The following is a 14,632-nucleotide window of genomic DNA, read 5'->3' on the forward strand; positions in this document are numbered from 1 at the left end:
ATCTAAAATATTTCCGCTCAGAAAAAAGACTTTGTAAATACATGTACATATACTGATATCAAGAAAGCTGTTGAAGCCCCCGGCTAATCCTTTGTCCGCCTCACTATGTTATTTCTGTTTGTACCTCGTTTGCCGAGGTCCTCGGCCTGGGTGGAATAAAGTTTGGTTCTGTTCTGTAGAAAGGTGGTTGCTGAGTTCCGGCCTGTAATCTAACCAGTGAAAGCTCGAGAAATATATTCTACCAAAAAAAGTGAAAATCATTAAGCCATGTTCTGATCTATATGGTATTGGCAAATATGAAATGATATGATCATATCTGCTTGGGAGTAGGCGATCAGATTTAATGGGTTCTAATGGTTGGTGTAGTGAGATGGTGAGCACGTGCAGTATTATTTTGAAAGATGGAACGTTACACAACACATTGTGTATATGGCACAACGGCACCAAATTGTGCAAATGGCACCTCTGATATGGTCAAGATAGTGACCTGTCACTCTACCATGGATGCAACCCGATACCATTATGGACCCGCCTCCAAAATCATCCTGTACGACATTAATGTCCCTAAAACGTGATTGCTTTGATTATCGAAGTCGAGAGTTAACCTCGATTCATCAGAAAACATGACGATTATTCCAGTGATGACGCTCCTATACCACTGACGCCTCTGATTCAAATGACGTGTTTTTGGAAACGTTGCTGTTATTTTCTTACTTAATGATTAAATGTGTTTTATAAAGTATCATTGAGTGTTTGGTTCCAAGAAAACAATATGCGTCTGCTCACAACCGAGCCTCAGTGACCACCAGCATACCACCCCTTGCACGTGCTGTCCGACGTCACGTGCTTTATGGCTGTCACAATGTTGTGTTTGGGAGCTTGATTTCTTCGTAAATGTTCTTGCCAATAACATGAAATAGCTTGATAACATCGTTTTCGTGGAGTAACTTTCGACGGGTTTTCGTGGCAAAATCGAAAGCATCCAAAAAGCCTTGAATGTCGCCCAATGCCCATTTTCGAGAGAAAACGTGTTTGCCTTTGCAATGTGAGTGAATAAAGTTTTACACTGCTTTTAACAGTATTTCAGTTATGTTACAGTGTGAGCTTGGTGCTGACAAACCTAGAATCATAATCAGGGTGAATTGGGATTATAACTAAAACATAGGATCCTGGAATGTCTTCTCTCTCTCTCTCTCTCTCTCTCTCTCTCTCTCTCTCTCTCTCTCTCTCTCTCTCTCTCTCTCTCTCTCTCTCTCTCAGAAAACATACACATGATCTTGAATATTTTATTCAGCGCATGCCAATGCCATGTTTTAACGAAACTTACTCTCCATTTCATTGTTCTTGTCTGTAGTACACAGACCACTTAAAAGAGTGATATAATTATTTGTGACCTCAGTTTAGTTGTAACATTGCATACAGAGAATGGGTTTGGTTTAGGGGTGGTAGACTATTAACGTTTTATCACGGCGTGTCAGCAACATGTGAGGGGGAAGCCAAAAGTAACGCTGGGACTCTGACCTTTACCACATTGGTTAAGCCCACGACAACAGCTTTGTTACTGATAAATCAAAGATCTGGTTTTGAACCACGATCATCGTATAGTTGTACGACTCTGGCAAGTTTGTTGGTTGGTTTGTTGTTTAAGCCGCACTCAGCAACATTCCAGCAATATGACGGCGGTCTGTAAATAATTGATTCGGGACCAGACAATCCAGTGATTGACATCATGAACATCGCAATTTGGACACGATGACATGCATCAATCAAGTCAGCGAGCCTGACCTCTGGCAAGTAGTGCCCCCACTATATATAGAAAAAAAACATTATCAATCTTTACAAAAACGACATCCAAGTATTCTCTGTCTCTGTGGGGACTGTCTTTGCAAAACATTCAAACACATAGTTCATGCTGTCATTGTTGTCCCAGAACACAGCACTGCTGGTGGAATAGGAGATGGCGAATTCCAACCTGAATCCAACATCGAAGACTGCAGGTGCCACAATACTGAAGGAGAACCTGTCTGTAGGTCCGTCGCAGGAGTTCAGGACATAGGATGCTGCTATGTCATGAAAGGTGGCCCAGCTGTTGGTGCTGTAGCGCACTTGCACCAGTTTGTTAAAGGAAATGTTAGCCACCCGTATCACCCCCGTGATCGTCATCCCTTCAATCATTGCATTCTCCAAACACACCTTTTGAGCAAAAACTTTTTTTCTGAAATCATCTCTAGCCCCGGGCTGGGAAAAGCAGGCAGTTAGAAAGCTGCTTCCTGTTGCACGTCTGTCCTGTTCCAGTCCTACACGCAGGTCGGCCAGGGCAGACGCCGGCACTTTGGGCGGGATGTCTACGTTGCCAATGTTTTTCACAAAATTTAGATCTAAACCCATAGCGTCCGCGAAACGGACAACTTTCTTTTTGCTTCCCGGTGTTCCGGGTGGAGTCTTGTTTGTCTTAAGAGATGATGATTTTCTAAACTCACTCCGTGAAAAGTTACTTTCTGTATCTTTGCTTGCTGGACCTTTCGAGGACACAAATTTGAGAAAAGCTTCCAGCGTTGTGTAGTAGTCATCGACTTCATGTCCATCTTCTGTAGCTGCACTTGGAGTATCCGGCTCAATCACAGGTGTGCTATCATCATCCTGGTCCTCCGAAGACCTATTGGCCTCCGTTTCCTGTTTGCTCATAGCTTCCCCCTCCTCCACCATCGCTTGGAAAAGACGCACAAATTGCGGACGATCTTTTCTGGATTGACACACTTCTCGAGGGTTTTGTACGAATGCCGAACAGATACTATATTCGTCCGTGTAGCCCTCCTGCACATACGACAGACTACGTGGAAGGTAGTGAGCCATATCTTCTTCCCTGTCTCCGGTCATTGCGGATTGTGGATTGTGACCTAAAAATTAAAAAGACAGGCGAAGGTACGTACGAGGATTGTGCAAATATTGTCACATTTGTAAGAAGTACTGCACTGTGACTGTTCATCTAGTCCAGTAACATATATGCTACATAATATACATATGTTCAAAAGTAAATCTATCAAATGTAAATCTAAAGATCACTCATAATTGTATACATGATTAGTTTGCCAATTATATATATATATATATATATATATATATATATATATATATATATATATATATATATATATATATGTAATGTATATATATATATATATATATATATATAATGTATTTAGCATTAAACAGAAAATGTGTGTAGAAACAGAATACGTGTGTGAATATGTGTTTATTTTGTATGTATACATATAATATATGTTTTGAAAGCAAGCAGGCAAAGTCTGTGTGTGTGTGTGTGTGTGTTGGGGGGGGGGGGGGGTGGAGAGTTGTTCTGTTCGCAGGCCATCAGCCCGTTACAACTGTATTTTAGTCACATTTCATTTCATAATACATATACGATTCATAAGGTGTCACATCGTACATTCAAATACGCGATATAATATCACCACTAACCTGACACGCCGCATGCAATATATTTAAATCCTCCGTCCCGACACTATCGCTGACCCAGCTGACAGTCTCAAGGTCACATGGTTGGCGGCCGGGGCCTGCTCATGGATGTCGCGGCTCGCTTCGGCTGTCATGTTCCCCTGTCATACGCTCCATCCATTCACAAGGGTCACCACCTTCTATAGGGTATCACAATGGGAACCTCTACAGGCAAGGGAGAGCATGTTTCCCACAAAGTCACTCAAGGTTATTCGAATGGCCCACATTATACCTACGGTTATGCTACGTCACACAAGTTGAACTCCGGTAGGTCAGAAGTGCAAAGGGTACCATACGTAAACATTTCCACGTGTATGTGACGCTCTGTCGGCGGCTCAGTGTGAAGAGAGTTAATAATAACTGTGACAGCGCACTGAACAATATTCTGTTTCAGCGTTAGTATATAGTGCGACCGTATTATTTCGCTTGCACAGTTCATACAAACATGATTATAATGATAACAAGTAATAACGTGTCGTCCCATTAAAACCCCCATCCCTATCCCACTATTCTTTTTATAACATTTTTTACAATATATCTAATAGATTGTGCATTGTTTATCTCGTAGATCGCCCCAACTATAGACGTAGTCATGTGTGTGTGTGTGTGTGTGTGTGTGTGTGTGTGTGTGTGTGTGTGTGTGTGTGTGTGTGTGTGTGTGTGTGTGTGTGTATTCATGGATGCATTCATCGCGTCGGTTATTTGTTTGGTAAACAATCATGCTACTACCATAAAATCGACATCATTTGGTAATACGTTTACTAACATATATGTTCACTGTTTCTATCAAACTTAATCCCGGTCTACTTCTTTTATAATCCTCTCCAGGGGCGGTGGTCTAGTGCTTAAAGCGTTCGCTCGTCACGCCGAAGGGTCGGGTTCGATTCCCCTCATGGGTACATACTAATGTGTCAAGCCCATTTTTGGTGTCCCCCGCCGTGATAATTGCTGGAACTGGAATAGTGATGAATGACTGTCACCACGAGGCTGCTTGGGTCTTCGGGCGTCTTTTAATGCTCTCCTCCTTGTGTTGAATAATACGTTCTGATATTCTAGTCAGTCGTTGACAGCTCTTTTATATATATATAAATGTATCTTGTCACAATACGGTTTACTGCGTAGAATTCAATTAACTGTAAGGCAATGCAAAAGTACACTCATACAGGTTTGTTGTATATTCAAAGTGGATATTTTATGTTTCAATGTAGAATTCTATGCAGAACTGGTCCATAAAATATATAGACGATAGCAATCAGTTTTCAACTGGCAATATAATTATGTTTATAAAAAAGAGAAAATGTTTATTTCAGGGGAAATCCATAGAATGTTTAGATAAAATGGAAGGAGGTATTTTCCACGGTTCACGATCGCCTGATATCCCATTGAACATTTGTGGGATTTGTGTTGCACAGCCCAGGGGACGGCGAGTACAACGAGGGAACATTGAAGAAGCCCTGGGGGTGAAGCGTGATCCAGTGTTCGTCACCCGACACCTGACGGCACATTGCATGGTTCTATTGATAAGTGGGAGGGGGCAGGGTGGCCTTGTCGCCTGAGAACCCGCAATTCGCTATGCAGAGGTGCGTCCCTTGGGCACGTCAGAAACCTATAGATGATTGTGGGTTCGCCCCGATTATGTTTCTAGCTTTGTCAGCTAACTTACTCGTGGTCTTGGATTTCACCAAAGTGGTAAACATTTTAGACCTGCATTACGTCCGGCTTTATATGCCGTGATATAACTGAAATACTGTTCAAAGCGGCGTTAAACCCAACTCACACAATGATGCGCAAGGAGGACACACGCGAATTGCGAGCGGGCCACGCATGACTTAGATGAAACAGACAAAGACGTTTCTGAACGGTAAGATTTACACATGCAATAAGAAACTTGAGTTTATTACAGTGATACAGGTACTATAACATTTAAGACACTATCCAAATGACCATGCTAGAAAATACACTAAGCATTCACTCATTATTTATGTGGCCACCTGTCCATGTGCATGTTATGTGGGCTTCCCTCTGTCTGTATGTGTCTTCACCTGTCTGTGTGCCTTCTATGTGGGCTCCCCTCTGTCTGTATGTGTCTTCACCTGTCCGTGTGCACTCTATGTGGGCTTGCCTCTGGATGTATATGTGCTCACCTGTCCGTGTTTATTCTATGTTGGCTTCCCTCAGTGTATAAATGTGCTCACTTGTCCCCCTGTATGTATATGCTTTCCTGTTCATGTGTCTTCTATGTGGGCTTCCCTCTGTATATATGTGCTTTCCTGTCCATGTGTCTTCTATGTGGGCTTTCTTCTGTAAGTATGTGCTCACCTGTGCATGTGTCTTCTATGTGGGCTTCCCTCTGTATATATGTGCTTTCCTGTCCATGTGCCTTCTATGTGGGCTTGCCTCTGTATGAATGTGCTCACCTGTCCGTGTGCCTTCTGTGTGGGCTTCCCACTGTATGTACGTGCTCAGCTGTCCGTGTGCCTTCTATGTGGGCTTCCCTCAGTGTATAAATGTGCTCACCTGTCCGTGTGCCTTCTATGTGGGCTTCCCTCAGTGTATATATGTGCTCAGCTGTCCGTGTGCCTTCTATGTGGGCTTCCCTCAGTGTATATATGTGCTCAGCTGTCCGTGTGCCTTCTATGTGGGCTTCCCTCAGTGTATAAATGTGCTCAGCTGTCCCTGTGCCTTCTATATGGGCTTCCCTCTGTATGTATGTGCTCGCCTGTCCGTGTGTCTTCTATGTGGGCTTCCCTCAGTGTATATATGTGCTCACCTCTCCGTTTTTATTCTATGTGGGCTTCCCTCTGTATGTATGTGCTCGCCTGTCCGTGTGTCCTCTATGTGGGCTTCTCTCTGTATGTATATGTTCTCGCCTGTCCGTGTGCCTTCTATGTGGGCTTCCCTCAGTGCATATATGTGCTCACCTGTCCCTGTGCCTTCTATATGGGCTTCCCTCTGTATGCATGTGCTCGCCTGTCCGTGTGTCTTCTATGTGGGCTTCCCTCTGTATATATGTGCTTACCTGTCCGTGTGCCTTCTATGTGGGCTTCCCTCAGTGCATATATGTGCTCACCTGTCCGAGTGCCTTCTATGAGGGCTTCTCTCTGTATGTATGGGCTCGCCTGTCCGTGTGTATTCTATGAGGGCTTCTCTCTGTATGTATGGGCTCGCCTGTCCGTGTGTCTTCTATGTGGGCTTCTCTCTGTATGTATGGGCTCGCCTGTCCGTGTGTCTTCTATGTGGGCTTCTCTCTGTATGTATGGGCTCGCCTGTCCGTGTGACTTCTATGTGGGCTTCCCTCTGTATGTATGGGCTCGCCTGTCCGTGTGACTTCTATGTGGGCTTCCCTCTGTATGTATGGGCTCGCCTGTCCGTGTGACTTCTATGTGGGCTTCTCTCTGTATGTATTTGTGCTCACCTGTCCGTGTGCCTTCTATGAGGGCTTCCCTCAGTGTATACATGTGCTCACCTGTCCCTGTGCCTTCTATATGGGCTTTCCTCTGTATATATGTGCTCACCTGTCCGTGTGCCTTCTATGTGTGCTTCCTTCCGTATGTATGTGATCACCTGTCCGTGTGCCTTCTATGTGTGCTTCCATGCTCGCCTGTCAGTGTGCCTTCTATGTGTGCTTCCCTCTGTATGTGTGTGCTCGCCTGTCCGTGTGCCTTCTATGTGTGCTTCCCTCTGTATGTGTGTGCTCGCCTGTCAGTGTGCCTTCTATGTGTGCTTCCCTCTGTATGTGTGTGCTCGCCTGTCCGTGCGCATTCTATATGTGATTCCCTCTGTATGTATGTGCTCGCCTGTCCGTGTGCCTTCTATGAGGGCTTGCGTGCTCGCCTGTCCGTGTGCATTCTATGAGGGCTTGCGTGCTCGCCTGTCCGTGTGCATTCTATGAGGGCTTGCGTGCTCGCCTGTCCGGGTGCATTCTATGAGGGCTTCCCTCTGTATATATGTGCTCGCCTGTCCGTGCGCATTCTATATGTGATTCCCTCTGTATGTATGTGCTCGCCTGTCCGTGTGCATTCTATGAGGGCTTCCATGCTCGCCTGTCCGTGTGCATTCTATGAGGGCATATTCCTTGTTACCTCTGCATTCTATGAGGGCTTCCGTCAGTATATATGTGCTCACCTGTCCGTGTGCATTCTATGAGGGATTCCCTCTGTATATGTGTGCTCGCCTGTCCGTGTGCCTTCTATATGGGCTTCTCTCTGCATGCATGTGCTCACCTTTTCGTATGCGTTCTATGTGGTCTTCTCTACTGCCATAAGACGTAGGCCTGTAAAACGTCGAGTCTGGACAATAGTTTTTTTCAAATCTTATGTGAATTGCGTGCGACAGGATCTACCAATACAATACAAAGACACTATGACTATGACATCTCCACTGACTAAGGTATTACACAGGTAACGAAAAGGGAAGATTGGACTCGAAGAGGAATAACAGTCGATGTCTCTGTGAACTGCTGGGCAAAGAAAGTACACACCCATGTTCAATGGTGGCTAAAAATGAAACAAACGAGAAATGGTTATTCGATGGTGATGTATTTGATACGGATATCATATTTCATGCATTATATCAATGATAACGTCCAGGCATTTATCTCTATGTAAGTGGTCCGACTGTATGCATACATCACATGTGTTACTGTTAGAAATTCCGATGTGTGGCATGTAGCTCACAGACAGTCTTTGGTCCTTTGCCCGTGCACGTCTCTTCCCGAGGGGTCTGCGATGTGTTTATGGATTTGTGTGCGAACACAGCAAGTTTCCGGATGGGAGAAGGGATGCCTTACCCTGGACTCTATATGAAAAGAGTATGGATATTTTTACGACAGTCTAAAAGAAGCTTGTGTAATATGGCTGTGTATTCTATTGTTTAACAATGATTGTAACGCTGCTACATTGTTTTGATTGAGATTCGGTAGACACTCATTGTATTGTGTTTTGGCAGTGATTAGTCGTCAAGTATGTAGTACCATTTAATCTTAGCAGTCGTCAGGAAGTTACTATTTTTAAATGTTTATGTTCTATGTAAACTCCCGGTTACCGTGGACGATGATAGAATGTTGTGGAAATTACTTTAATGTTCTCGTGCCGATGGATTGGTGAGGGCAAGGTGAAACGTTCCGGTATCTGGTAAAACTGTACATATAGTGGGACAAGAGAGTGTTTATTGATCTCTCACACATTTCGTCTCTCACGCATGTTCATCACTTTTGTACCAGCTTCATGCGAGAATCGCTCATCATCCCTCATTTCCTGCCTAGCCCATCTTGGAAGCTTGACCACTGTCACCGGTGGGTGAATTTATATTATTATCACTGAGTTTTGCTGTCACCACTGTATTTATGTATTTGATAATGACCACTGCCATCACATCAGTTATTGTCATTGAATATTTTACTACCACTCTTTTGTTTACTACCATTTAAATTGCCGTGCAGTAATTTGTATAGGTTTGTAAACTTTTAAATTTTATTTTGCAATACATTTGTTGATTGTATACCAATTGTTGGTTGTTTTTTTGTTTCACAGTAGGTTCTTTTACGTACTGATTTCTGGGTTAAATATTGTTTCAATTTGGAACTCGACAGGTAACACGTGCCTGGCAATTTCCCGTGGCCTATGATGTCAGTCTCACGGTTTTTATTTCTCATTGTAGAGCAAAACGTACAGTACGTTTTGGTGTTTGACTTGATATTTCCATGCCCACATGGTTTTCGCCCAGGCGTTCACTGAAGCAAGTATGGTAATACGGTTGACAGATACATACAGCATTGTGGCTTGTTGTTTTGAGTGTGCTTGTGTGCACCGCCACCTCTGAGTGATATTACCTGCCTCTTTGTTTTTGAATCTAAGTACCCTCTTCCAGTCGGTGTGTCTCATCGCGTGTATTGTGTAAATGGTCGGGTAGTGTTCTCTATTGTGAGCGGCATTTGTTCACGTAGCCGGCGTCGACATATATACATATGTATATACATGATATGTTAATAAACTAATACGTGCATAGATTTATCTTTTGTATTTTATTTCATTATTAGTATTTGGGGGTTTAAAATAGAACCACTGCCTCGCACATGTGTGGTCACAAAACTGGTTTATCCAGCGAAAGTAAAAGGCTTACATTATAATCTCTGAGAAGAACTACGGAACTTACAACAGAACATGGCTCTGATATTCTCCAAGGTAACTTTGTACGTGATAGTGTCTATGGGCGACCTACCACATGAAGTTGGATAGCACAATTAAACGCAATGGCCACCTCCAAAAGAGGGCGAGATATGGCAGGTGGTTTGGGGAGAAAAGATACTGAAAATCGCCGTCAGAATTGTGACAAAATTCCGGAAATGCAAAACTTAACCACCTGCTCATAAAATAGTCTTGTCCAACATTGCCGCAATATCATAGTTAGACGACTCGTGATCGTTGTTTATCGTACAATAAAACACTGCAGGGACAATAAACCTCTTGGGGCGACCCCGCGAATGTCTTCCATGACATTGAAGAATACTTGATTCTGATTGGTTAAAAAGAGGTTTCCCTTTTTCTACGGAACCCCTTTTAAATATATTAAGTCTTTTCACAAATCTTTGTGCGTATGAATACATCGATATCCATTATACCGATCCATGAAAGATGGCAGCCAACAAACAATCGTTTGATATCAGATTGCTAACGGATGTCATTGGCGCCAATTTTGACATCCAAGAGGTTGACCCTGACTGGTTTGATGATGGGATGACAATGAATGAGACAATCGATCTGAGTGTACTATTTGTACCTAATTGTGGAATCTGACACAGATCTGAGAATCCGCCCACGGATCATATTCCTACCAAAGATGTACATCATAGTCCTACATATATATGACTCTACGCATTGGCGGCCATGTATTACGTGTCAATCAGACCAAAAAATTATTCATATCACATTCTGTGAGCTGCTCGGATAATTTATGGATGTGTTGCATGGCATACCTATCCCTTCTTTATGTTCACTGTTGCCTGTGTAACATGACATTATGATGTATAGTCTGATAAATGTGCACATCCTAACGAGCTGTAACAGACTTTACTACTGTTGAGATCGTCTCTTCCACCTTTGAAACCGCCTTTGTACAAGCTGCAAGGTAAGACGGGTTACCTGTAGATTTACAGTCCACTTGAACCGGGCTGCATCAATAGGAGGCATGTAATGTCTGGTGAGTTGCAGGTTGTATCCTACTGTATCATGCCCAATGCACTATGTTTCATAAGCTTTTCCCACTGTATCGCGAAATAGTATCTCGAATAGTTAACGATACCGCACAGGGACAAAATGCCGGGTACACAACAGTTTAGAACTGCTAACATTGGTTGCATCCCCTCTATCGGAATCGAAAATACGGATATATACTCGTTCTTTTTTAGAAATATGGTAGCGAGTCACGTCCATTAACAATATCAAGCTGTCATTGTTCATGTTCTTAACAATGGTGTATACCCGTATTGCTACAATCTGTTGGACATGCACGCTTTTTTGAACACTGGTGTCATCGCTGATTTTCCGTGATCCATTCATATAATTGTGTACAATGGTATATCTCGTGTAAACTATTAACCTAGAGTATTTGTCACTGCGGTTAAACCCTATCAATTGATTTGTGAATGAAAGCGGAAATTTGACAGATGGCGTTGGAGAATTACAATGTATATGCCTGCCGGGATATTGCTGGAATATTGCTAAAAGCAGCGTAAAACCATACTCAATCACTCACTTGAAATAGGACCAGTCAACTGGAGAAGTTTGGCTTGAGCTGTAAGAACACAAAAGAGATTTACCTCAAAATAGATCAACCCATATAGGCTTAATACCCTTAAACCTAAAATGAATCAGCCCTGTGTTGCAAAGGTATAGACCTTTTTATGAGGGATTCTTTCGGGATTTTACCTGGTAGGATGATGTATAAAACATAAATATATACATTGTAAACTGAGCACTAGGTTTGTGACTAAGCCCAAGGCGAAGTAGATGACCAACAGTATCGAGATACAGGAGTGTAGTCTTCTGTGCCTCTGATGCTCAGGAAGGACTGCAACTTCGGAAGCTGAGTATATGACTTGGTCTTCTTACAGCGTTGTTTCATCTTTTGCCTGTTTGCCTATTAAAGAAAATCTCCGACAGTCATGATTTACCGTTGCAGGTCTTGACTACACAATCTCCAGCGAGTGCAAGTCTTGTCTTTCGCGATAACAGTTGAACAGGTTACCAAATGAGAACAAACGAAATCGTAGAGCGTCATTGATAACAGGTTCTGGTGTATTGCATTGGCGATGTTTGACATATATTCTTAAACCGTTCTCAAGCCAGACTGAATAGAGTAGGAATCTACATCAATCTCACTAAAGCAATAAACAAGAAGTTGTTATCAATAAATTGTGCAGTTTCTTTTTTAATCAACAATTTCTAGAATGCCAATCAAACAGTTAGGTTACCAAATGTACCGTCATATTTACACCTTGCATTCTTGTATTGAGGATAAAACGTGAGCTGCAAGTAAATAATTTATGCATGGACAATCTTGAAGAAAAGCAAAAACTTGATCTGTAGTTTGAGTAAAGGAATACGGATAATCTGTGGTCACAGTTCACAACCTAGATATGTCAAGTGCACAAATCTGCAAATAACTTGTCACGGTACACCTCTCAGGATAAAGCACTCTGATTAGGGCTGTTCCATTACACCTGTGGGTAATGTCCTCATTGATGCCCTACCTCGCTTGCTGAGAATGTAACCTTGAGTGAATTAAATTCCATTCTGTTCTGATTGTCTAACTTAATAGGTGTCTATCTAATGAGATCATATCATATAGACCATACATTGCGATCTTACACTGCATTTATAAGGGGTGGACGTCACATTTGTATTAATCGTTGAGTAATTACACAGCAACATTAGAGCAAGGAACACATGTCAAGGATAAATAGACTGGAAACTAAGCAATGATGAGACTTAATGTGTATTCGGATGCTAAAATCATGTAAATTAGAAACATATTTTAGAAGACTTATAAAAGGTGAATAAGAAGTTATTGCGTGCGGTTACAGAATAATTATTGTACAAAACCAATCGTATTTAGACTTTACAGTATATGTACATGCAAAAGTGCAATTGCTCGATAAAGGTACTATCTTCTGTACGGATACGTCGCATTGAAAGAATAAAGAAGTGGAAACACACAAGTCAACATGCTCTTCACCAAAGGAATAATGACCTATGTGGCTTATTATTTTGCCTTAGGACTTTTAACAGTAACTTTTACATAAGATGGTACATGAGTTACTGTTTATCTGTTTGTCAGTAGTGACGTTTGATCATAATCCAAATCATCTAATAACTAGATAGCACCCCAAGCGTTAGATTGTATTATGGGGAAGAAGTTCATCGATGACAAAGAAGACGCATTAGGCAAAGAAATGACTGTTGCTTGACAACGGTATAAGGTTCTACGGCTAAACGTCGCTTTTATAGTAAAATAAAGATGTTGTTATCCATAATAAAAATAAATCAATTTTTGTCTAGATTGTCTGTTTGCTAAATTAATTGTTCGTTACCCATTCGCCAGTGGGTCAATTCAATTCAATTCAATTCCTTATTTATCTAAATCCTTACAGCTTATAGTATATAAATATACTGTGGAAAAATACAGTTTTGCTCCCTCATACAGATAAGTTGTGTAGGGTATTTGGTGATATATAAGCATATGTTACAAGTTTCAAATTTCAAATGGAGAATTCACATACTCATATGCTTAACTCACATCTGAACCTACTAGCATGATACACGACCTTTCCTAAATTACATAATTGTTTTACATTCTGTAACATAAGTAATTGGATAAGTTTGAATACAGAAGGTTTTCCAATAGAACGGTCTTATATATTTCTTTCTAAAATCCAAATATAATTGTGATTTCAGTATGACATGGAACTCATCTTCAACATCCAAACGACATTTTCTTTCAATAATATCTAAAACTTTGTATGCTCCAGGTTCTATATGTGAATTTGGCCGAAAATTATCTTAGAAGAAAAAGAAATGATTATAAAATTGTAATAAATGAGTATTATATAGGTGTGTTTACAAAGCACATTTTGGGGAATACATGAGATTAATGAATACATGAATAATAATAGGCAAAACATTTCTGCAATTCTTGTTTCATCTGGATAGCTCTGTAACCAATACTGTTTAATATCTTCATAACATAATTTGCCCAATTGCTAACATTTTCATATTCAGCTTTCATATGCAAAGCTTCATGACAGACTTTTAATATACAATTATCGGTATCCAAAAGTTTACACCAATCTAAAACCACATTCAACATTCTATTATACTGCAAACTACATCACCCAAATTTTGAACACAGTGTTTATTTTATTATTACATGTAGACCTCTTTATGTATGTTGGGGTTTTTTTCAATCAAGATAGACTGTTTCAATCTTATTAGCCTTATGCGAACCCCATACTTCAGAAGCATAACAAAGTTTACTACCAAAACGACAGTCAAATAATGATTACATGGTTTCAATATTAAGAAAGGATTTAATTATATAATATTGTGATATATAGACAAAATAATGCTTTCCATCCCGATACGCCAACTGTTTTGCAACACAAGTAAATATATTGGTATTAGTATTATTAAACATTTCCAAGCATGAAAATTATCAACCACCTCGATTGTTTTCATATTATAAAACCACTTTTCCGTACTCCTTATTGTACCACTTTTCGCCACATCATAATTTTTTCCACACTGACTCCTAAACTCCACACCACTCCACTGAGATACTGTCTCGGAGGCATTTTTATATGTGTGCTTAGCTCATTTGCATTAGTGATTGTTTTTTCCTCTGTTGGCGCACACACAAAGTCTGTTGTGTCCAGCCTGTTGTTCATGCATGATATGGAATAATTGATATGTGATTAGATATTGCATTCAGGAGCATCACAACAGTATTACAAATGTACACACACACATTTGTACGTGGGTGTACATGTTGACTTGTCTTCATAGATGATTGAGCTGCTACAACAGAGTATAACTGATACATGTGTGGAACAACGATACACTTT

The 14,632-nt window shown here is 41.2% G+C and overlaps 1 protein-coding gene across 1 annotated transcript; it reads right to left on the bottom strand.

The window, feature by feature from the left end:
* Positions 1–1,191: 1,191 nt before the first annotated feature.
* On the bottom strand, positions 1,192–3,758 carry LOC139479279 (glycogen-binding subunit 76A-like). Its single transcript, XM_071262143.1, has 2 exons — positions 3,478–3,758; positions 1,192–2,897 (listed from the first exon to the last, which is right to left on the bottom strand). Exon 2 carries the CDS (start codon positions 2,875–2,877, stop codon positions 1,837–1,839), a length of 1,041 nt encoding a protein of 346 aa, XP_071118244.1. The 5' UTR covers positions 2,878–2,897; positions 3,478–3,758; the 3' UTR covers positions 1,192–1,836.
* Between the last annotated feature and the right edge of the window lie 10,874 nt (positions 3,759–14,632).

This window comes from Haliotis cracherodii, unplaced genomic scaffold, assembly GCF_022045235.1.
Source record: "Haliotis cracherodii isolate W230 unplaced genomic scaffold, xgHalCrac1.p SCAF_4, whole genome shotgun sequence".
NCBI lineage: Eukaryota > Metazoa > Mollusca > Gastropoda > Lepetellida > Haliotidae > Haliotis > Haliotis cracherodii.